General features: G+C 48.6%; 1 protein-coding gene across 4 annotated transcripts in view; it reads right to left on the minus strand.

Annotated features, from left to right (window-relative positions):
* OPHN1 (oligophrenin 1) overlaps nucleotides 1–25540 on the minus strand; it is a 584093-nt gene that overhangs the window by 318229 nt on the left and 240324 nt on the right. For 3 of the 4 annotated variants that reach the window (XM_063937075.1, XM_063937074.1, XM_063937076.1), the window contains exons 3-4: nucleotides 24866–24961; nucleotides 2264–2325 (exon numbers count right to left, since the gene is read on the minus strand). In XM_063937075.1, the coding sequence (XP_063793145.1) occupies nucleotides 2264–2325; nucleotides 24866–24961 (158 nt within the window). Of the gene's footprint in view, nucleotides 1–2263; nucleotides 2326–24865; nucleotides 24962–25540 lie in introns of those variants that run through there. The other variant, XM_063937077.1, reaches the window with a different exon arrangement.

Consider the following 25540-nt stretch of genomic DNA (forward strand, 5'->3'; position numbering starts at 1 on the left):
TCTCGAAGTTGTCCGTCTCCTCGGGCACAGTTCCTATACTGAGGTCTGGAGGAGGGGAATAGCGGGAGGAGCCAGTTCACACTGAAGAAAAGTCTTAAAGTGCCGAAGGCTCCTGCGGAACAGTCTATACCCCATGGTACTAAAATGGACCCCAGCATCCTCTACGGACTACGAGAAAAGGATTTACCGGTAGATAATTAAAATCCTATTATAACATACAGCAGCATTCAACCAGCGGTATTAAATAAATGCTAATCTCCTTCACATCTATGAACCAATGCCCATCACATAGCTGTAAAGGGTTTTCTATGCCTTTCAACTTACTGTACAAAGTATACCATTTGGTAAATGATTAGGCACACTTTTATATCAAAGAAAACTATCTATTTAGACATATTCAACCCAATATATCAAGAACTGGCAGACTGACCAATGGAACCTAATTTGGACATATCCAATAAGGCACATGTTTTAAAGCGTGGGAAAAGCTCTGGGTTTAATGCCTGGAGCTATTCAATTATTTAGTCTCTATTTAACCTTTACCCTGCACAGTAAAGCCTCAGGAGCTGTGAGAAAAGTGCACCTTCTGTTAATGAATGAGCAGGGTATCGTCCACTGATTGAATTGGTCAGCACTAATAATTAGTTGCAGGATAAACCCTGCGGCTATGAGGATATGCCCAATAGACGTGTGTCTTTTTTTCAACCGTGACAGCCATGTTACTTCTCCATATTCAGTGTTTTACCAAGTATGCCAACCTGATTCCTTATCTAAGGCTGGGTACACATGAGGTGATATATTGGTCGATATATCACTCTGACGTGGATCGGAACAATATATCGTCCAGTGTGAATCCATGATTGCGCGCTCCGAGTCGTCATCAGTGAGGTTGTCCCACCTGATGTGCATGCAGGTGAATGCAGCGGGTAACGGTATATTGTGCAGCCATATACCAGAACGTGCAGTGTGTATGGCCATGCGCTATATATCGTACCATCGGTCCTCGTGGCCGGCTGGGATACACATGATGTGTACCAATAGTAATAGGCCTCCACACATCAGCAATCAACTGGAGAGAACTGGCATTTCACAGATGATTGTGTAAAGAAATCTGCAATGTATGGGGTTCACAGATGGCAGATATTGACCAAAAACTGATAGGAATTGGTAAATCTGGATTTTCAACATGCTGAGTTTCACAGATCAATTTTAGCTATAGATTGCTAGTGTGTGGTAACAGATTTACAGTAAAATAATGGGCCGTTCAAGAGTGGCAGATCTGTACTTGCTGTCAATAATCTCTAAATCACTGAAACATATCTGTAAATTGCGCAGATTGAGGTATTGGGGAATCTTTACAATAGGGAAAATCACTGAATCTGTGAATCAGTAATACAAGTGAATTAGAAGCAGTTGGAAAAGCAAGAACAAACTGTGACCACACTGTGAAACCATTTCAAGCTGAGAAGGATATTGGGGCTAGTTCAGGTTGGATCGCAAATCGCGATCCAAACGGAATTTTTACAATCGCCCGTGGGCGCATGCGCCCGCACTTTCTGCAGGGGGGGGGGGGGGGGCTGCAGAAAATACAATACCCTCTGCCTGTCAATCAGGCAGAGGCGGTCTAGGGCGGGGGGCCTGGGCAACGCTCTGTTTTCAGGGAGGAGACTGAGCATTGCGGAGGCGGTGCGGCGCGAATGGGGGGGCGGAGTCGGTCGAACAGGGGCATGCTGTGGGAGTGATCAGGGTGGCTGCGTGATGCCATGATCAGAGAGAAGGTGGCGGCAGGAGGCTTCCAGTATTTCTGCTAACATGCAGAAATTGTGATCACTCTGAATTTCTGCTTATTAAAGGGGGAGGGGGGAGAGGCTCCGGTCAGCATGCTGTGCGGCCTTTCCCAGCGATGGGCGGCCCCCAGCGTGCTAGGAAAAGGATAGCAAATTCTGCTGATTAGCTATCCTTACTGAATTAGCCCCATTATCATGTTGGATTTTTGTTTTGTTATTTTAACAGTCAGCGGATCTGCACACAGGAACTGTTCAGCTGAAATGAGGAGCACTACACTGCACAAGGAGCAAATAGATCTTGGTTTGGAAAATTCCTTCCTGTGTTTGCAATGTACCAGAGGCATTTAAGACCGTTACATATATAAAATTCCCCCCAAAAAAACACTTGCCATGATTTTATTTTTCTCTAAAAAGTGTTTTGTTAATTACCTTGAACATGTACACTTTTACACAGTCTAGAAGCAATAAAATCTTACCATCATCATCCTCTCAATCTCCACTTCCTGCAACAGGTCGGAAAACTCTTTAAAGGACTCAGCTGAAGATATACAGAGAAGGAAAAAAAACGAGATTTATGGTAAGAACTTACCATTGTTTAATCTCTTTCTGCAAGGTACACTGGGCTACACAAGGATTAACATCGGGGTGTAGAGTAGGATCTTGATCCGAAGCACCAACAGGCTCAAAGCTTGACTGTTCCCACGATGCACAGCGCCGCCTCCTCTATAACTCCGCCTCCGTGCACAGGAGCTCAGTTTCGTTAACCAGTCCAATGCAGTAGCAGGTACCAGAGACGACAATCGTGATTAGCCACATACACCACACACAGGAGAAGGTGTCAGCGGCTAATGCCATACCAACCCAAAGAAGCCAAGTGCGTCAGGGTGGGCGCCTTTGTGGAGCCCAGTGTACCTCGCAGAAAGATTTAACAACGGTAACTTCTTACCATAAATCTCGTTTTCTGCTGCGGGGTACACTGGGCTCCACAAGGATTAACATCGGGGATGTCCTAAAGCAGTTCCTTATGGGAGGGGACGCACTGTAGCGGGCACAAAAACCCGGCGTCCAAAGGAAGCATCCTGGGAGGCGGAAGTATCAAAGGCATAGAAGCTAATGAACGTGCTCACTGAGGACCACGTAGCCGCCTTGCACAATTGTTCAAGGGTCGCACCATGGCGGGCCGCCCAAGAAGGTCCGACAGACCGAGTAGAATGGGCTTTAATGGCCTGTACATAAACATGTGCAATCACCATTCTACTCCATCTGGCCAAAGTCTCCTTGTTAGCAGGCTAGCCACGTTTGTGAAAACTAAACAGTACAAAAAGAGAATCAGATTTCCGAATGGAGGCAGTTCTCTTCACAAAGATACGGAGAGCCCGTACCACATCCAAAGACCGCTCTTTAGATGACAACTCAGGAGAATTAAAGGCCAGAACCACAATCTCCTGGTTAAGGTGGAAGGAAGACACCACCTTGGGTAAATAACCCGGAGGCGTTCTAAGAACCGCCCGGTCACGGTGAAAAATCAGATAGGGGACTTACAGGATAAGGCACCCAAGTCCGAGACCCTTCTAGCTGAAGCGACAGCCAGCAAAAACAAAAACCTTAAGGGAAAGACACTTAAGGTCTGCAGATGCAAGAGGTTCAAATGGAGACTCTTGCAAAGCCTCCAGAACCACCAACAGATCCCAAGGGGCCACAGGTGGTACATAAGGAGGCGGAATCAGCAAAACGCCCTGAGTTAAGGTATGAACATCAGGTAGGGCAGCAATCTTTCTTTGAAACCAAACCAACAAGGCAGAAATGTGAACCTTGAGGGAGGCCAGACGAAGGCCTAAGTCCAGGCCCTGTTGTAGGAAGGCCAACAGTTTGGCCGTACTAAACTTGAAAACGTCATGATTATGAGACGCGCACCAAGTAAAGTAAGAATTCCAGACTCTATGGTAAATCCGAGTAGAAGCTGGCTTACGGGCCTTCAACATAGTTTGAACGACCGCCTCAGAAAAATCCTTAGCCCTCAAGACGGAAGATTCAAGAGTCACGCCGTCAAAGCCAGACGGGCCAAGCCCTGGTAAACACAAGGGCCCTGAACGAGGAGGTCTGGTCGTTGTGGAAGTAGAAGGGGACGATCTAGCAAGAGGCCCTGTAGACCGGAGAACCAGTGCCATCTGGGCCACGCTGGAGCGATCAGAAGTAGATTTCCTCCTTGCTTGAACTTCCGTATTACTCTGGGCAGGAGGGAACACGTACGGCAGCCGAAAGTCCCGTGGAATTGCCAGAGCGTCCACGAACGCTGCTTGAGGATCCCTTGTCCTTGCTCCGAAGACCGTAACCTTGTGATTGTGTCGAGACGCCATCAGGTCCACATCTGTAAGGCCCCACTTGTCCACGAGAAGTTAAAAGACCTCCGGATGGAAGCTCCACTCCCCGGCGTGTACGTCCTGATGACTGAGATAGTCCGCTTCCCAGTTTAGGACTCCCGGAATGAACACTGCGGATATGGCCGGAAGATGGCGTTCTGCCCACTGAAGAATCTGTGATACTTCCCTCATTGCCATGCGGCTTCGAGTGCCGCCTTGATGAGTGATGTATGCCACCGTGGTGGCGTTGCCCAATTGTACTTCAACAGGTCTGTTCTATATCAAATGCTGGGCTAGGGTCAGTGAATTGAACACCGCCCGCAGTTCCCGAATGTTTATCGGGAGTAGAGACTCCTCCTCGATCCACCGACCCTGAAGGGAGTGTTGTTCCAACACCGCACCCCAACCTCTCAGACTGGCATCCGTCGTCAGCAGGACACAGTTGGATATTCAGAAGGGACGACCCCTGCTCAATCGATGGTCCTGAAGCCACCAGTTCAGTGACAGGCGGACCTCCGGAGACAAGGAGATAATTTGAGATCTGATCCGGTGAGGCAGGCCCTCCCACTTGGCAAGAATTAACTTCTGCAGAGGGCGAGAATGGAATTGAGCATACTCCACCATGTCGAAAGCCGACACCATGAGACCTAGCACTTGCATTGCCGAATGTATCGACACTTGCGGACGAGATAGGAAGCATCGAATCCTGTCCTGAAGCTTCAGGACTTTCTCCTGAGACAAAAACAACCGCTGGTTGTGCGTGTCCAATAACGCTCCCAGGTGCACCATGCTCCGAGCAGGAACCAGGGAAGATTTCTTCCAGTTGACTAGCCACCCGTGGGCTTTCATGAACTGGACAGTCAGATCTAGATGACGCAGGAGAATTTCTGGGGAATTTGCCAGTATCAACAAATCGTCCAGGTACGGCAGGATCCTGACCCCTTGACGACGGAATACAGCTGTCATTACCGCCATTACTTTGGTGAAAACTCGCGGAGCCATTGTCAAACCAAAAGGTAACGCCCGAAATTGGTAATGAAGGTTGCCCACCGCAAACCTCAGGTACTGCTGATGTGACATTGCAATAGGAATATGCAGGTAAGCAACCTGTATGTCCAGGGAGACCAAATAGTCCCCAGGCTCCAAGGCCAGAACAATAGAGCATAAAGTTTCCATACGAAACTTGGAGACCCTCACATACTTGTTCAAGGACTTGAGAATGGGACGCGAGGACCCGTTCGGTTTCGGGACTAGAAACAGCGGTGAATAGAACCTCTCTGAGCCAGAGGCACCTGTACTACCACTCCTGTGGTCAGGAGGGATTGTACCACCAAATAAAGAGTGTTTGCCTTCACCAGGTCGAAAGGGACATCTGTCAAGCAAAATCGATGAGGGGGACGTTTCTTGAAGGAGACGGCATAACCTCGAGTGACGACTTCCCTTACCCAGGCATCAGAAGTGGACTTCAACCATTCTCGGGCAAAACCTAGAAGCCGGCCTCCCACCCTGGGATCCCCCAGGGGGAGGCCCGCCCCATCATGCGGCAGGCTTGTCAGTTTTGGAAGCAGGCTGATGGGCAGCCCAGGCCCGCTTAGGTCTGGGCTTGGCAGGTTTGGAAGTACGAGCTTGATTCGGGTACGCCTGACCTTTTGCTTTACCTGGAGGACAAAAGCTGTTTTAGCAGAAGCCAGGTCAGCCACAATCTTATTGAGGTCTTCTCCAAAAAGAATGTCTCCCTTAAAAGGAAGCACCTCCAGGGTTTTCTTAGAATCCATATCCACTGACCAGGATCTCAACCAAAGGATACGTAGAGCCAAGATGGACGTCGTGGCAGCCTTGGCCACCAGCACCCCGGCATCGGAAGCCGCCTTCTTAAGGTAAAGAGAAGCCGTGGCAATATATGAGACACATTGTCTGGCATGATCAGAAGCGTTAGAAGGTAGCTCCGCCTCCAGCTCCTGAGCCCATGCTTCAGCAGACCATGTCACTGCAATGGTTGGTCTATGCACAGCCCCCGTTAGGGTGTAAATCGCTTTCAAACAACCCTCCACACGTCTATCCATCGGTTCCTTCAGAGAGGTGACGGTAGTCACTGGCAGAGCTGAGGAACCTACCATGCGTGCAACATGAGAATCTAAAGGCGGAGGAGTTTCCCAATTCTTACATAGCTCCGCAGAGAGAGGATAGCGAGCCAACAGTCTCTTATGCGGTGTGAATTTTGTTCCCGGATTTTCCCAGGATTCCTGACGTATGTCGGCCAGGTGTTGAGAATGAGGCAAAACTGGTTTAACCACCTACTTACGTTTAAATCTGCCTCAGGCTCAGGATCATCAGAGACCTGAAGAATGAGCCTGATAGCCTCAATCAAATCAGGGACATCCACCAGTGACTTCCCTTCCCCATCAGAAGCATCTGAGTCCATGTCTGTGGGGTCAGTATATGCGCCATCCTCCTCAGAGGATGTGTCCGGAACAGCGGTGGATTGTGAGAATGTAGCGGCCTGTTTAGAAGACTTCTTAGTTCTAGGCGGGTGAGAGTGAGACTTATGGCGGATTGACTGCAGGGACTGTAAACTGCTGCACTGGGATAGGAGGGCCCACAGGGGGCGTAAGTTTTGTTACCAGCATATTTAATAATGTGGACAAGGTAGCCCAAGGTGGGTCATTAGTGGCCCCCGGTGCTACAGACCCACTGGGAGGTAAGGAACCCCCTGAACCTGAACTCTCTGCTGCCACGTTGTCCCCAAAAGTGTCTGCAGCATCACCACCATGCAATGTGGGAGAAGCCCCAGAACCGTTGCCCCGCGTAGCGGACATAACGATAAGCTCAATATCAGTACAATAGTAGCAGCGATATACCTAGCAAGAACTCCCAGGGCAGTGTGTCAGCACAAACCGGGAATCCAAGAGATATATGGTGACTATAAATCACAAAGAAAAATACACAATAAGATTATCTTGTGAAATACCTATACCATATCTTGTGAGTTACCTATACCTAAACCTGACGCACTTAGCCCCCTCAGGTTACAGGATATAGGAGTAGCAAGCTGAGTGAAATACACGAGATGGAAGCCACACAGCAGCTACATGCACACACACATATATAGTCACAAATGTACAATGCAGAAGTTATGCCAAACAATAAGACTGCACTGGACTAGCAATACAAAGTGATACTCAGTATAGCTATATAGATATATATATGTAAACAGTATATATAACAAAACACAGTAAGTACTGGAGGTATATCACAGTGTTTGTACCACACAACCCAGACTGTATGCACTCTTTCTTAACTAACACTGTCCACTGACAGGTAGAATACTTAAGTGGGGGAGGGGCTACAGGTCAGGACTTATCCCCCCGTTGGCTTCCACACCGGGCGCTACGGGCTGTAATGAAAGGTTTTTCATAGAGACAAAAATCATACCTGTGCCCTGTATCCCAGAGGCTAGTAGACCAGCTGCACTTTACAGGTTCCACGCCAGCACGCTCGCGGCCCGCCTCCCACGGCCGCGCTGGATCGCGATTACAGCGGGCCAAAGAGACCCCTTACCTCCCCTTCTAATGCGAACACGCGATCCGGGAGACAGCGGCGAGTGTGTGACTAACGTATGAAGAACACCGGAGCATCCGCTGCAGTGCCCCGGCAACCAGGGCGCGGGAGTATACAGCGCCGCTGGGCGAGTGATGGAGCTGCAGCAGGGGATATCTGACTGACATCTAACACTGCTGCAGCCCTTGAAGTCTTCAGATATTCTTTCTTCTGAAATTAGCTTTTCTTAGGGCTGCAGGAGCAGCCCCCCTGTTGATATGCCTGCTTACTGCATGGCACCAACTTACAAACTGAGCTTCTGTGCACGGAGGCGGGGTTATAGAGGAGGCGGCGCTGTGCATCTTGGGAACAGTCAAAGCTTTGAGCCTGTTGGTACCTCGGATCAAGATCCTACTCTACACCCCGATGTTAAACCTTGTGGAGCCCAGTGTACCCCGCAGCAGAAAACAATGACAGCAAATCTACACCACCTTACTTTACCACATGACATGAAAATGTTCTGCAGTCTTCTGAGTTCCCAAACAAATTAATTTTCTAGCATAAACTGATGTCACAGAAAATGTTGTAGAATAAGTCAGTTACAGCACCATCCGATAGTAAAAAGTATGCCTCTTACACACCTATAAGTAAATGTATTAGGTGCATATATCATGTACCAAAATGTGAGCATAATCAATAGATGGTGCAGGAAGTGCTGTTGCTATGGGGACCAGGGGCTTAGGGAGGCCCAAGACCCAGCCTAGGGCGAGAGTTCTCAAAACTTAGGGGAGATGTACTAAGCAATGATAAAAGTGGAGAAGTGAGCCAGTGGCGAAGTTGCCCATGGCATTGATGTAACCTTTATAATTTGCTCACTATAAAAGTATACAGAGCAGGTGATTGGTTGCCATGGGCACTTTCTCCACTGGCTCACTTCTCCACTTTTATCATTGCATAGTACATGTCCCCCACGGAGAGAGATGGGTTGGGTTGTAGTTATGTGACCAGCGATCAGGAGAAGTCGGCATGCCGACTACCAGGGACTATAGAGTGAGAATAGAACCTGTGGTGAGCACAGCTTGCCACCAAGCTCACAAGTGACTTGTATCGCTCGCGTAGCCTAAAAAAAACAAAAAAAAGTGTGTTGATCATTGTTATGTCGACCATTTACTCTATCAACCTTTTCTATCTGTCGACCTTCACCACTATCTACTGTTTATCTGTCGGCCTAATGCATGACAACCATATGCTGATGACCTATTGACCATCTACCTAGACATTGCAGATCTATAATACCACACCCCTCTGTTTCGGCCCCAAAGTGTGTCCAATTAATTGTTACTGTATATGAAATTGTAACATGCGTACAAATAGTTAAAAATAATTAAAATATTATAAATATACTTAAGACTTGTAATTTAGTATGATGTCTCAAGAGGATAAATATTTGGGGTGCTCTATGTGGAAAAATATGTATTTGTCACAAATTTCCTAGGGCGGACCCCCCTTTGAACACCCAGGCTGGGCCCCTTGTTAGGAGTGCATGAGAGATGAAGCTGAGCCCTGTGTGAGTGTGAGTCACTGCTTGGCTCAGAAGATCAGCAACATCTGTTATTAACCCTGCTATCGCTGAAGGGTGCATACAGTGTGCAGCCCATTCTGGCCACAGATGAAATGTGAAGGAATACTGTATTAGTCTGAACCTACAACCAATGGGCCTGATGCAGAGGTGTACACAATGTCGATGTTTGCAGATCTGCACATGCTTAGAAGTTCGATGTTGAGTCGATGTGGCCGCTGGTGCGTCTGTTATATAGAAACGTCATATGAGAGACACTGGCTGTGGCCATCTCCGTATAAATCCCTACGGCTGTGACATTCACAGATGTTTGCAGACCTTCCAGTGAGGGATCACAGAGATGGGATTTGCACCCACCTGTGCATCAGGCCTACTGCCCGATCATATTCTGACATTAATTACCCAGAATACCTATGAAAATGTCTTTATAAACTTCCATGCAGATACATGAACATTTATATCAGCACAACATGAAGATAATAAAAACAATACAACTAAAAAGAAGGAAAGCCTGTGGAATCTAAGCAGTTTCATTTATGGTATGGAAACAAAGCAAAAAGTATGGGGGAATAAATGCACAGCCTACATAATGGCACATTACAAGAAGGTGCTGAGCCAATCACAGCCCCATGAGTCCCAGAACTTCATTTATATAGGTTTGCTGGTCACAGTCTCAGAGAAGTAAACATGATAAAATGCCATTCAGATTATTTTTTGTGTCTGTTTGCTTTGTCCAAATTTTGTTTAGTATCACAGTGATATTAGCAAATAAGCCGTTGGTATTTAACATTACTTACCTATCAGATGAGGTCCATTGACGTCCCCCTCCTCAGTGACATGCTGTGGTGTCCTGTGCATGCGTGAAGGCCAGACTGCACATTCACATGACACTTTTACCCAGCAGGGACCCGGTAATGCCTTGAAGGCTTTGCTGAATCCGAAAAAGGCTGTTGGGGGCTGTATTGCTATTGCCATCTACAGATTTCGTAAATGGTACAGTGACAAACAGCGGTAAGCTAAGCTTACGGTTTGTTAGATACTGAAAGGATGACACAGACCCTTTCACAAGTGCTAAAGGGGTTATGTCTCGTTGTTAAATGGGGCCCTTAATTATAAATAAGAGAAAGAGACAAAAATAGGATTTTAATACCTACCGGTAAATCCTTTTCTCCTAGTCCGTAGAGGATGCTGGGGACTCCAAAAGGACCATAGGGTATAGACGGGATCCGCAGGAGACATGGGCACACTATAAGACTTTGAATGGGTGTTTACTGGCTCCTCCCTCTATGCCCCTCCTCCAGACCTCAGTTATAGGAACTGTGCCCAGGGAGACGGACAATTCGAGGAAAAGGATTTTTGTTAACCAAGGGTGAGATAAATACCAGCTCACACCACAACACACCGTACAACATGGCTTTTAAGCAATACCAGTTAACAGCGTGAACTAAAAACAGCAACAAGCTGAACATACCCGATACACAACCTCTGTGTAATAGAAGCAATAACTATCAATATTACTGCAAAATCAGTCCGCACAGGGACGGGCGCCCAGCGTCCTCTACGGACTAGGAGAAAAGGATTTACCGGTAGGTATTAAAATCCTATATTCTCTTACGTCCTAGAGGATGCTGGGGACTCCAAAAGGACCATGGGGTCTATACCAAAGCGCCAGACGGGCGGGAGAGTGCGGACGACTCTGTAGCACCAATTGAGCAAACATGAGGTCCTCATCAGCCAGGGTATCAAACTTGTAGAACTTAGCAAAAGTGTTTGAACCCGACCACGTAGCTGCTCGGCAAAGTTGAAGCGCCGAGACTCCTCGGGCAGCCGCCAAAGATGAGCCCACCTTCCTGGTAAAATGGGCTTTCACGGACTTCGGCAACGATTTCCTAATTTGAGCCGTTCTGGCGACATAAATTTTCAAAGCTATGACTACATCGAGAGATTTTGAAACAGCCAAGGCATCCGTAGCCACAGGCACCACAATAGGTTGGTTTATGTGAAACAAAGAAACCCCCTTCGGCAGAAATTGTTGACGAGTTCTCATTTCCGCTCTATCCACATGGAAAATCAAATAGGGGCTCTTGTGAGACAAAACCGCCAATTCCGACACCCGTCCTCTACCTTTAGAGGCAAGGAAGGATGACCCTCTCCCTTTTTTGTATTTATTAGACCGAAAGGACTGCATCTGATAGTGAGGCGTCTTTTTCTGTTGTGCCGAAACATAAGGAAGAAAGGATGACTTACCCGCTGTAGCAGTAGACACCAGGTCAGCGAGGCCGTCACCAAACAAGACCCTACCTTTATAAGGGAGAGCTTCCATAGCTTTCTTAGAGTCGGCATCAGCATTCCATTGATGAATCCACAGCGCTCTCCTTGCCGAGACTGCCATGGCATTGGCCATTGATCCCAAGAGACCAATATCCTTGCCGCATCCTTTAGGTAAGCTGCAGCGTCCCTGATATAACCGAGAGTCAAAAGAATGCTATTCCCTATCCAGGGTATCCATGTCAGTTGCCAAATTATCTGCCCACCTGCCAATAGCACTACTCACCCATGCCGACGCCACGGCCGGTCTGAGCAGCGCACCCATAGTAACATAAATGGATTTTAAGGTCGTTTCCTGCTTACGATCTGCAGGGTCCTTTAGGGCAGCAGTGTCAGGAGACGGAAGCACCACCTTCTTGGACAGTCGTGATAGAGCCTTGTCCACATTGGGAGATGACTCCCACTTTTACCTGTCGTCAGAGGCGAAAGGATATGCCATTAGAATTCTCTTGGGAATCTGCCACCTTTTGTCAGGAGATTCCCAAGCCTTTTCACAAAGAGCGTTCAGCTCATGAGAGGGGGGAAAGGTCACCTCAGGCTTTTTTCCCTTATACAAACAAACCAATGTATCAGGAACAGTAGGTACAATCATGCCACAATCATGTACTGAATACTCTTAAATAGTTTTGGATTTAAACTGGCCTCACTATAGTTGACACTGGAATCCGAGTCCGTGTCGGTATCAGTATCCGCCATCTGGGTAAATGAACGCTCTTGTGACCCTGAGGGGGCCTGTACCTGAGACAAGGCGTCCTCCATGGATTTTCTCCACGTTTGTGTCTGAGAATCAGATTTATACAGCCTTTTAGTCAATAACGCCACATTTGCATTCAATGTACTAAACATATCCACCCAAGCAACAGTCGGCGGTGCCGACAGAGTCACTCCCAGTGCCTTATCTGCCCCCACTGCAACTTCCTCCAGAGAGGAGCACTCAGCCTCAGACATGTCGACACACACGTACCGACACGCACAAACACACTGGCTATAGGGGACAGACCTATAGGAAAGCCTGTTAGAGAAACACAGAGGGAGTTTACCAGCTCACACCCGAGCGCCTATCCCGGTACCGAGAGCAAATACTCAGTGCCTCAGACCTGTTTGCACCGTTATTAATGGGTTAATCGCACCAAAATACTGTGCCCCTCCCCCCTCCGTTTTGCTCCCTGTTACTTGTGCAGGAGAGTGGAGGTCCGGGCCAGCGTCTCTGCCACGTCCCCTCACCGGCGCACTGTAATCCCGCTCAAATTTTAAATATTTATACTGGCGGGGGCTATATTTAGTACCTAGGCACTTCTAATATATATATTCTGGCCAGTGCTGAACTTCAGTAATCATGCTGCCCAGGGCACCCCCCCTGCGCCCTGCAAGTGCCGCCCGAAGTGTGTGTGGGAGCATGGCGCGCAGCGCTACCGCTGCACAGTACCTCATTACTAAAGTCTTCTGATCTTCTTTATACTCACCCGGCTTCTTTCTTCTGGCTCTGTGAGGGGGTTGACGGCGCGGCTCCGGGAACAAGCCGCTAGGCGCACCAAGTGATCGAACCCTCTGGAGCTAATGGTGTCCAGTAGCTTAAGAAGCAAAGAAGGTCTGCTTCTCTCCCCCTCACTCCCACGAAGCAGGGAGCCTGTAGCCAGCAGGTCTCCTTGAAAATAAAAAACCTAACAAAGTCTTTTCAGAGAAACTCAGGAGAGCTCCCCTAGTGTGTGTCCAGTCTCTCTGGGCACAGAATCTAACTGAGGTCTGGAGGAGGGGCATAGAGGGAGGAGCCAGTTCACACCCATTCAAAGTCTTATAGTGTGCCCATGTCTCCTGCGGATCCCTTCTATACCCCATGGTCCTTTTGGAGTCCCCAGCATCCTTTAGGACGTAAGAGAAAATAAGATTTTAAACCTACCGGTAAATCCTTTTCTCCTAGTCCGTAGAGGATGCTGGGGACTCTGTAAAGACCATGGGGTAAAGGGGGTAATTCCAAGTTGATCGCAGCAGGAAATTTTTTGCAGTTGGGCAAAACCATGTGCACTACAGGGGAGGCAGATATAACATGTGCAGAGAGAGCTAGATTTGGGTGTGGTGTGTTCAATCTGCAATCTAAATTGCAGTGTAAAAATAAAGCAGCCATTATTTACCCTGCACAGAAACAAAATAACCCACCCAAATCTAACTCTCTCTGCACATGTTATATCTGCCTCCACTGCAGTGCACATGGTTTTGCCCAACTGCTAAAAAATTTCCTGCTGCGATCAACTTGGAATTACCCCCATAGACGGGCTCCGCAGGAGACATGGGCACTTTAAGACCTTTTTATGGGCGTGAGCTGGCTCCTCCCTCTATGCCCCTCCTCCAGACCTCAGTTATAGAACTGTGTCCAGAGGTGACGGACAGTACGAGGAAAGGAATTTTGTTAATCTAAGGGCGAGATACATACCAGCCCACACCACACACACCGTACAACATGGTATATACGAAACCAGTTAACAGCATGAACAAACAGTATCAGCCAGAGACTGATCTCAACTGTAACATAACCCTTATGTAAGCAACAACTATATACAAGCCTTGCAGATTTAGTCTGCACTGGGACGGGCGCCCAGCATCCTCTACGGACTAGGAGAAAAAGATTTACCGGTAGGTTTAAAATCTTATTTTCTCTCACGTCCTAGAGGATTTTTAAGGCCCTGACTACATCAAGGGACTTGGAATCCTCCAAGGCATCCGTAGCAACAGGAACCACAATAGGTTGGTTCATGTGAAAAGACGAAACCACCTTAGGCAGAAATTGAGGACGAGTCCCCAACTCTGCTCGATCCACATGGAAAATCAGATAGGGGCTCTTGTGAGACAAAGCCGCTAATTCAGACACCCGCCTTGCAGACGCCAAGGCCAACAACATGACCACTTTCCAAGTGAGAAACTTCAATTCAACTGTTTGAAGAGGTTCAAACCAGTGCGATTTAAGGAACTGTAACACCACTTTAAGGTCCCACGGTGCCACTGGGGGCACCAAAGGAGGTTCAATGTGCAGCACTCCTTTTACAAAAGTCTGGACTTCTGGGAGAGAAGCCAATTCCTTCTGAAAGAATATAGATAAGGCCAAAATCTGCACCTTAATGGAGCCTAACTTTAGGCCCATATCCACTCCTGTCTGTAGAAAATGGAGAAAACGACCCAGCTGAAAATCTTCCGTAGGAGCATTCTTGGTTTCACACCAAGACACATATTTCCTCCAGATACGGTGATAGTGCTTCGCCGTTACCTCCTTCCTAGCTTTTAATAGAGTAGGGATGACTTCCCCCGGAATACCTTTCCTAGCTAGGATCTGGCGTTCAACCGCCATGCCGTCAAACGTAACCGCGATAAGTCTTGGAACACACATGGCCCCTGTTGTAACAGGTCCTCCCTCGGAGGAAGAGGCCACGGATCTTCTGTGAGCATTTCCTGAAGATCTGAATACCAGGCCCTTCGCGGCCAATCTGGAACAATGAGTATTGTCTGCACTCTTGTTCGTCTTATGATTCTCAATATTTTTGAGATGAGTGGAAGTGGAGGGAACACATAGACCGACTGAAACAGCCACGGTGTCACTAGGGTGTCCACTGCCACTGCCTGAGGGTCCCCCGACCTGGAACAATACGTCCGAAGCTTCCTGTTGAGGCGTGACGCCATCATGTCTATTTTAGGGAGTCCCCAACAACTTGTTACCTCTGCAAAGACTTCTTGATGAAGTCCCCACTCCCCTGGATGGAGATCGTGCCTGCTGAGGAAGTCTGCTTCCCAGTTGTCTACTCCCGGAATGAAAACTGCTGATAGAGCGCTTACATGATTTTCCGCCCAGCGAAGAATCCTGGTGGCTTCCGCCATTGCTGCTCTGCTCCTTGTCCCGCCCTGGCGGTTTACATGCGCCACGGCTGTGATGTTGTCCGACTGGATCAGAACGGGTAGGTTGCGAAGAAGATTCTCCGCCTGCTTCAAGCCGTTGTATATGACCATTAATTCCAGCACATTGATGTGTAGACAAGCCTCCTGGCTTGACCATATTCCCTGAAAATTTTTGCCCTGTGTGACCGCTCTCCATCCTCGGAGGCTCACGTCCGTGGTCACCAGAACCCAATCTTGAATTCCGAACCTGCGACCCTCTAGAAGGTGAGCACTCTGGAGCCACCACAGGAGAGAGACCCTGGCCTAGGGGACAGGCGTATCTTCCGATGCATCTGGAGATGGGACCCTGACCACTTGTCCAGAAGGTCCCACTGAAAAGCTCTTGCATGGAACCTGCCGAACGGAATGGCCTCATAGGCCGCCACCATCTTTCCCAATACTCGAGTGCATTGATGAACTGACACTCTTTTTGGTTTCAGCAGGTCCTGGACCATGTTCTTGAGTTCCTGGGCCTTTTCCATTGGGAGAAAAACACTCTGTTTTTCCGTGTCCAGAATCATGCCCAAAAACGACAGCAGAGTTGTCGGAACCAATTGCGACTTTGGCAGATTTAAAATCCAGCCATGTTGTTGTAGTACTCTCAGGGAGAGAGACACGCTTTTTAGTAAATGTTCTCTTGATCTTGCTTTTATCAGGAGATCGTCCAAGTATGGGATAATTGTGACCCCCTGCTTGCATTATCTTGGTGAAAATTCTCGGGGCCGTGGAAAGACCAAACGGCAATGTCTGTAACTGGTAATGACAATTCTGTACAGCGAATCTCAGGTACGCCTGATGAGGAGGATATATGGGGACATGAAGGTATGCATCCTTTATGTCTAGTGACACCATAAAATCCCCCCCTTCCAGGCTGGAGATCACTGCCCGGAGATATTCCATCTTGAATTTGAACCTTTTCAAATATAGGTTTAGAGATTTTAGATTCAGAATTGGTCTGACTGAGCCATCCGGCTTCGGGACCACAAATAGGGTTGAATAAAACCCCTTCCCTTGTTGCAATAGGGGAACCTTGATAATCACTTGCTGTTGACACAGCTTTTGTATGTCAGCTGAAACTATTGCTCTCTCTGGGGGAGAAGCTGGCAAGGCCAATTTGAAAAATCGGTGGAGGCGGCACATCTTCGAACTCCAGTTTGTAGCCTTGGGATACAATTTTGACTACCCAAGGATCCAAGTCTGACTGAACCCAGACCTGGCTGAAGAGTTGAAGACGTGCCCCTACCGGTGCGGACTCCCGCATCGGAACCCCAGCGTCATGCGGTGGATTTGGTAGAGGCCGGGGAGGACTTTTGCTCCTGGGAACTAGCCGTAGCTGGTGTTCTTTTCCCTCTACCTCTACCTCTGGCGAGGAAGGATGAGCCAAGTCCCTTTCTGAACTTATGAGACCGAAAGGACTGCATCTGATGTTGAGGTGTTCTCTTTTGCTGTGGGGGAACGTAAGGCAAAAAAGAAGACTTACCCGCGGTAGCTGTGGAAACCAGGTCAGAGAGGCCCTCCCCAAATAAAACTTCACCCTTGTAAGGTAAAGCCTCCATATGACTCTGAGTCAGCATCACCAGTCCATTGACGGGTCCATAGGGACCTTCTAGCAAAAATTGCCATGGCATTGGCTCTTGAACCCAAAAGACCAATATCTCTCGCAGCCTCCCTCATATATAACGCTGCGTCCTTGATGTGACCTAAGGTCAATAAAATACTATCTTTATCTAGGGTGTCCATGTCAGATGACAAGTTATCTGCCCAAGCTGCAATTGCGCTACCCACCCATGCCGACGCTACTGCCGGTCTGAGCAGGGCTCCCGTAGTCGCATAAATTGCTTTTAAGGTAGTTTCTTGCCTGCGATCCGCAGGATCCTTTAGGGCCGCCGTGTCAGGGGACGGTAGGGCCACCTTCTTGGACAAGCGCGTCAAGGCCTTGTCCACCGCGGGTGAGGATTCCCACCGTAACCTGTCCTTTGAGGGGAAAGGATACGCCATAATAATTCTCTTGGGAACCTGCAGTCTCTTGTCTGGAGTTTCCCAAGCTTTTTCAAATAAAGCGTTCAGCTCATGAGATGGGGGAAACGTTACCTCAGGTTTCTTTTCCTTAAACATGCAGACCCTTGTGTCAGGGACAGAGGGGTCCTCTGTGATATGTAATACATCTTTTATTGCAATAATCATGTATTGAATACTCTTGGCCATCCTTGGGTGTAACAGTGCATCATCATAGTCGACACTGGAGTCGGAATCCGTGCCGGTATCAGTGTCTGCTATCTGGGTAAAGGGACGTTTATGGGACCCCGAAGGGTATTGTGACACCGTAAGAGCCATGGATTGACTCCCTGCTTGGTCTTTGGACTCTGCCTTGTCCAATCTCTTAAGTAATAAAGCCACACTAGCATTCAAAACACTCCACATGTCCACCCAATCCACCGTCGGCTGTGCCGACGGAGACACTACCACCATCTGCTCTGCTTCCTCTCTAGACGAGCCTTCCGCTTCAGACATGTCGACACACGCGTCCTGAGACCCCCACACACACTGGGATATATGGATATGGGGACAGACCCACAATAAGGCCCTTTGGAGAGACAGAGAGAGAGTATGCCAGCACACACCCAGCGCCACTTCGTTCTGAAACAAAGTCCCAGACCTGTAAGCGCTCTTTATAACAAATTTAGCACCAAATCAATTTTCCCCCTTCCCCCCTCGTTTTTGCCCCGTTACTTGTACAGCAGGGGAAGAGTCCGGGAGCAGCTTCTCTGCAGCAAGCTGTGGAGAAAATGGCGCTGGTTAGTGCTGAGGGATCAAGCTCCACCCCCTCGATGGCGGGCCTCGGTCCCGCTATTTGTTTATACTGGCAGGGTTTTTATATATACTGCCTCCGCAGTGTCTGTATATTTGTGCCAGTCTAGTATGAGGCCATAATTGCTGCCCAGGGCGCCCCCCCTGTGCCCTGAACCCTTGTTGTGCCTTGTGTGTGTGTGTGGGAGCAATGGCGCGCTGCGCGGTACCTCATGAAGATCTGAAGTCTTCTGCCGCCTTTGAAGCCTTCTTGTTTCCTATACTTACCCGGCTTCTATCTTCCGGCGCTGTGAGGAGGACGGTGGCGCGGCTCCGGGACGAACAGCAAGGACGACACCTGTGTTCCGACCTTCTGGAGCTAATGGTGTACAGTAGCCTAAGAAGCAGTGTCCATCAGTCCAGGAAAGTAGGTCTGCTTCTCTCCCCTCAGTCCCCCAAAGCAGGGAGCCTGTTGCCAGCAGTGCTCCCTGAAAATAAAAAACCTAACAAAAGTCTTTTCTTGAGAAACTCAGTAGAGCTACCCTAGTGTGCAACCAGTCTCCTCTGGGCACAGGATCTAACTGGGGTCTGGAGGAGGGGCATAGAGGGAGGAGCCAGCTCACGCCATTAAAAGGTCTGAAAGTGCCCATGTCTCCTGCGGAGCCCGTCTACACCCCATGGTCCTTACGGAGTCCCCAGCATCCTTTAGGACGTAAGAGAAAAGTTGATAATAGCAGGAAACAATAAGATTTTAAACCTACCTGTAAATCTTTTTCTCCTAGTCCGTAGAGGATGCTGGGGACTCCGTAAGGACCATGGGGATAGACGGGCTCCGCAGGAGACATGGGCACTAAAAAATAACTTTAGATATGGGTGTGCACTGGCTCCTCCCTCTATGCCCCTCCTCCAGACCTCAGAAACTGTGCCCAGAGGAGACGGACAGTACGAGGAAAGGATTTTTGTTAATCCAAGGGCAAGATTCATACCAGCCCACACCATCCACACCGTATAACATGGAATATACGAACCAGTTAACAGCATGAAACCAAACAGCATCAGCCCTAGACTTTTCAAAACTGTAACATAACCCTTAAGTATGCAAAAACTATATACAAGTCTTGCAGATGTAGTCCGCACTGGGACGGGCGCCCAGCATCCTCTACGGACTAGGAGAAAAAGATTTACCGGTAGGTTTAAAATCTTATTTTCTCTTACGTCCTAGAGGATGCTGGGGACTCCGTAAGGACCATGGGGATTATATCAAAGCTCCAAAACGGGAGGGAGAGTGCGGATGACTCTGCAGCACCGATTGAGCAAACATGAGGTCCTCATCAGCCAGGGTATCAAACTTGTAAAACTTTGCAAAGGTGTTTGAACCCGACCAAGTAGCAGCTCGGCACAGCTGTAGAGCCGAGACACCTCGGGCAGCCGCCCAAGAACAGCCCACCTTCCTAGTGGAATGAGCCTTTACAGAATTTGGTAACGGCAATCCAGCCGTAGAATGAGCCTGCTGAATCGTGTTACAGATCCAGCGAGCAATAGTCTGCTTCGTAGCAGGAGCGCCAACCTTGTCGGCTGCATACAGGACGAACAGAGCCTCTGTTTTCCTAGCCCGGGCCGTTCTGGCCACATAAATTTTCAATGCCCTGACCACATCAAGGGACTCGGAATCCTTCAAGTCCCGTGTAGCCACAGGTACCACAATAGGTTGGTTTATATGTAAAGAAGAAACCACCTTGGGCAAAAATTGAGGACGAGTCCCCAACTCTGCTCTATCCACATGGAAAATCAGATAGGGGCTTTTGGGAGATAAAGCCGCCAACTCCGACACTCGCCTAGCCGATACCAAGGCTAACAACATGACCACTTTCCAAGTGAGATATTTTAATTCCACCGTTTTAAGTGGTTCAAACCAGTGCGATTTAAGGAACCGCAACACCACGTTAAGGTCCCAGGGTGCCACTGGAGGTACAAAAGGAGGCTGGATATGCAGCACTCCCTTTACAAAAGTCTGGACTTCTGGGAGAGAAGCCAATTCCTTCTGAAAGAAAATGGATAGGGCCGAAATCTGAACCTTAATGGAGCCTAATTTTAGGCCCATATTCACTCCCGTTTGTAGGAAGTGTAGGAAACGGCCCAAATGGAATTCTTCCGGAGGAGCATTCCTGGACTCACACCAAGATACGTACTTTCTCCATATACGGTGATAATGTTTCGCAGTCACGTCTTTCCTAGCCTTTATCAAAGTAGGAATGACCTCATCCGGAATGCCCTTGTCCGCTAGGATCCGGCGTTCAACCGCCATGCCGTCAAACGCAGCCGCGGTAAGTCTTGGAACAGACAGGGCCCCTGTTATAACAGGTCCTCTCTGAGGGGAAGAGGCCATGGATCTTCTGTGAGCATTTTCTGCAGATCCGGATACCAGGCCCTACACGGCCAATCTGGAACAATGAGAATTGTCTGTACTCCTCTTCATCTTATGATTCTCAATATCTTTGAGATGAGCAGAAGAGGAGGAAACACATAGACCGACTGAAACACCCATGGTGTCACCAGGGCGTCCACCGCCACTGCCTGAGGGTCCCTCGACCTGGCACAATACTTTGGTAGTTTCTTGTTGAGGCGTGACGCCATCATGTCTATCTGAGGCAGTCCCCACCGACTTGCAATCTCTGCGAAGACTTCCTGATGAAGTCCCCAATCTCCTGGATGTAGATCGTGTCTGCTGAGGAAGTCCGCTTCCCAGTTGTCGACTCCCGGAATGAAGACTGCTGTCAGGGCGCTTAAATGATTTTCCGCCCAGCGAAGAATCCTGGAGGCTTCCGCCATTACCACTCTGCTCTTTGTTCCGCCTTGGCGGTTTACATGCGCCACTGCGGTGTCTGACTGGATCAGAACCAGTAGGTCGCGAAGCAAATTTTCCGCTTGCCGAAGGGCGTTGTATATGGCCCTCAACTCCAGTACGTTGATGTGAAGACAAGCCTCCTGGCTTGACCAGAGACCCTGGAAGTTTCTTCCCTGTGTGACTGCACCCCAACCTCAGAGGCTCGCGTCCGTGGTTACCAGAACCCAGTCCTGAATGCCGAACCTGCAACCCTCCAGAAGGTGAGCACTCTGCAGCCACCACAGGAGAGATACCCTGGCCCTGGGGGATAGGGTGATCATATGATGAATCTGTAGATGTGACTCGGACCACTTGTCCAGAAGGTCCCATTGAAAAGTTCTCGCATGGAACCTGCCGAATGGAATGGCCTCGTAAGTCGCCACCATCTTTCCCAGAACTCGAGTGCAGTGATGCACCGACACCCGTGTTGGCTTCAATAGGTCCCTGACCAAATACATGAGTTCCTGGGCCTTTTCCATCGGAAGATAAACTCTTTTCTGGTCCGTATCCAGAATCATGCCTAAGAAGGGCAAACGAGTCGTTGGAATCAACTGTGACTTCCGGATATTGATAATCCAGCAGTGCTGTTGCAACACCCTCAGGGAGAGTGATACGCTGTTCAGCAACTGTTCTATCGATCTCGCTTTTAATCAGGAGATCGTCCAAGTACAGGATAATTGTAACACCCTGCTTGCGCAGGAGCACCATCATTTCCGCCATTACCTTGGTGAAAATCCTCGGGGGCCGTGGAAAGCCCAAACGGCAACGTCTGAAATTGGTAATGACAATCCTGTACGGCAAACCTCAGGAACGCCTGATGAGGCGGATATATGGGGACATGAAGGTATGCATCCTTTATGTCCAGGGACACCATATAATCCCCCCCTTCCAGGCTGGCGATGACCGCTCTGAGCGACTCCATCTTGAACTTGAACCTTTTTAAGTATAGGTTTAATGATTTTAAATTCAAAATGGGCCTGACCGAACCGTCCGGTTTCGGGACTACAAACAGGGTTGAGTAATACACCATCCCCTGCTGCAGCAGGGGGTCTTTGACCACCACTTGTTGAAGACACAATTTTTGAATAGCTTTTAACACTATCTCCCTTTCTGGGGGAGAAGCCGGCAGGGCCGATTTGAAAAATCGTCGAGGAGGCACCTCTTCGAATTCCAGCTTGTAACCCTGGGAAACAATTTCTATTGCCCAGGGATCCACCTGTGATTGAACCCAGACGTGGCTGAAAAGTCGAAGATATGCCCCCACTGGGGCGGACTCCCTCAGCGGAGCCCCAGCGTCATGCGGTGGATTTTGTAGAGGCGGGTGAGGACTTCTGTTCCTGGGAACTAGCTGTGGCTGGCAGCTTTTTCCTCTTGCCCTTACCTCTGGCAAGAAAGGAAGATCCCCGCACTCTCTTGGGCTTATGCGACCGAAAGGACTGCATCTGATAATGTGGCGTTTTCTTAGGCTGTGAGGAAACATAAGGCAAAAAGGTTGATTTACCTGCCGTAGCCGTGGAAACTAGGTCCGTGAGACCTTCCCCAAACAATTCCTCACCCTTGTACGGTAAAACCTCCATATGCCTCTTCGAGTCGGCATCGCCCGTCCATTGTCGGGTCCATAGGGCTCGCCTAGCCGAAATCGCCATAGCGTTGGCCCTGGAACCCAGTAGGCCAATGTCTCTCTGAGCATCTCTCATATATAGGACAGCATCTTTAATATGACCCAGGGTCAATAAAATGGTTTCCTTATCCAGCGAATCTACATCAGCCGATAAGGTATCTGTCCACGCTGCTACAGCGCTACAAACCCAAGCCGACGCTATCGCCGGTCTGAGTAAGGTACCAGTATGTGTGTAAATAGACTTCAAGGTAGTCTCCTGCCTGCGATCAGCAGGATCTTTGAGGGTTGCCGTATCTTGAGATGGCAGCGCTACCTTTTTGGATAAGCGTGTCAACGCTTTGTCCACCCTTGGGGAAGATTCCCACCGTATCCTGTCCTTAGCCGGGAAAGGATACGCCATAAGAATCCTTTTGGGAATCTGCAGTTTTTTATCTGGAGATTCCCAAGCCTTGTCAAATAATTCATTCAGCTCATGAGATGGAGGAAAGGTTACATCAGGTTTCTTTTCTTTAAACATGTGGACCCTCGTGTCAGGTTCATCTGTGATATGCAACACCTCTTTTATAGCAATAATCATATAATGAATACTTTTAGCCAATTTTGGCTGCAACTTTGCATCATCGTAGTCAACACTGGAGTCAGAATCTGTGTCGGTATCAGTGTCTACTATTTGGGATAGTGGCCGCTTTTGAGACCTAGAAGGTCCCTGTGACATAGTGAAAGGCAGGGCTAAACTCCCTGTACATTCCCTGGACTCAGCTTTGTCCAACCTTTTGTGCAATAAACTCACATTTGCATTTAAAACATTCCACATATCCAACCAGTCAGGTGTCGGCGTTGCCGACGGAGACACCACACTCATTTGCTTCACCTCCTCCCTAGAAGAGCCTTTCGCTTCAGACATGCCGACACACGCGTACCGACACACCACACACTCAGGGAATTCTCTATCTGGAGACAGTTCCCCCACAAGGCCCTTTGGAGAGACAGAGAGAGAGTATGCCAGCACACACCCAGCGCCAATGACCCAGGGAAACAAATTACCCAGATAGCGCTTTTATTTCTTATATATATATAACACTGCGCCAAATTATGTGCCCCTCCCCCTTCTTTCAAACCCTCTGTCACCGTGTTCAGCAAGGGAGAGTCCGGGGAGCCAGCTTCTCAGCGGGGTGCTGTGGAGAAAATGGCGCTGGTGAGTGCTGAGGATCAAGCTCCGTCCCCTCCTCGGCGGGCTTCGGTCCCGCTCGATTCTTTTAAAAACTGGCGGGGGATGTCAGGATATACAGTGCAGAGCCCATATATGTCCCTTATTGCCAGAACAGAGGTTTAAAATGCTGCCCAGGGCGCCCCCCTGCGCCCTGCACCTTTGCAGTGCCTGCCGCGTGTGTGTTGTGTGGGAGCAATGGCGCGCAGCGTTACCTCTATGAAGATCTGAAGTCTTCTGCCGCCTCTGAAGTCTTCTTTCTTTTTATACTCACCCGGCTTCTTTCTTCCGGCTCTGTGAGGAGGACGGCGGCGCGGCTCCAGGACGAACAGCTAGGAGAGACCTGCGTTCCGACTCCCTCTGGAGCTAATGGTGTCCAGTAGCCTAAGAAGCAGAGCCTAGCAGTTAAGTAGGTCTGCTTCTCTCTCCTCAGTCCCTCGCTGCATGGAGCCTGTTGCCAGCAGGCTCCCTGAAGGCACATTATCAAACTGAGGTCTGGAGGAGGGGCATAGAGGGAGGAGCCAGTGCACACCCATATCTAAAGTCCTTTTTTAGTGCCCATGTCTCCTGCGGAGCCTGTCTATCCCCATGGTCCTTACGGAGTCCCCAGCATCCTCTAGGACGTAAGAGAAATATAATTTAACCCAAAAATGCATGTATTTATAGTTTTCAAAAAACAGAGCGTTCTCTATATTTCCACATGTTTTATTCACATTTCATTTTCTTTGAATGAGCATAATATTTTACACACTCTAAATATGACTTTTCAAGCATTTGCCATAAACACATTCTGTATAGAACGTACAAGCTGCTGTAGGGGCACAACAGGAGATGCAAACCGCAGCCTTTTTTCTTACCGATATTTATTTCATCATCAGTCAGGGTGTCACCAATGAAGTCAAACTGGAAGTTTTGTAAAGTTTGGGCAAATTTTTGGATGGCGCTGGAGTACCCTGCAAAAAGAAAACACAATGTCAGTAATGCTCAAGCTACAGAGTCTTACAGTGTTTCATATATTCTATTCCCAATAGAATTAAATGCCATGCACTGAATCCTAAAACCTAAAATCATATTTCCGCTAATTAAAACATCACTTAAAGATGTCCTTTGTTCACATATCAATGTGCAATAGTTTAACCAGTTATTCCCAACTTTTCAAACCTGCCACTTGTCAGCAGTTTTGTCATTGGGATTTAAAATAAGATTTTACTCACCGGTAAATCTATTTCTCGTAGTCCGTAGTGGATGCTGGGAACTCCGTAAGGACCATGGGGAATAGACGGGCTCCGCAGGAGACTGGGCACTCTAAAAGAAAGATTAGGTACTATCTGGTGTGCACTGGCTCCTCCTTCTATGCCCCTCCTCCAGACCTCAGTTAGGATACTGTGCCCGGAAGAGCTGACACAATAAGGAAGGATTTTGAATCCCGGGTAAGACTCATACCAGCCACACCAATCACACCGTATAACTCGTGATACTATACCCAGTTAACAGTATGAAATATAACTGAGCCTCTCAACAGATGGCTCAAC

Source organism: Pseudophryne corroboree, chromosome 8 (genome assembly GCF_028390025.1).
Source record: "Pseudophryne corroboree isolate aPseCor3 chromosome 8, aPseCor3.hap2, whole genome shotgun sequence".
NCBI classification, from domain to species: Eukaryota; Metazoa; Chordata; class Amphibia; order Anura; family Myobatrachidae; genus Pseudophryne; species Pseudophryne corroboree.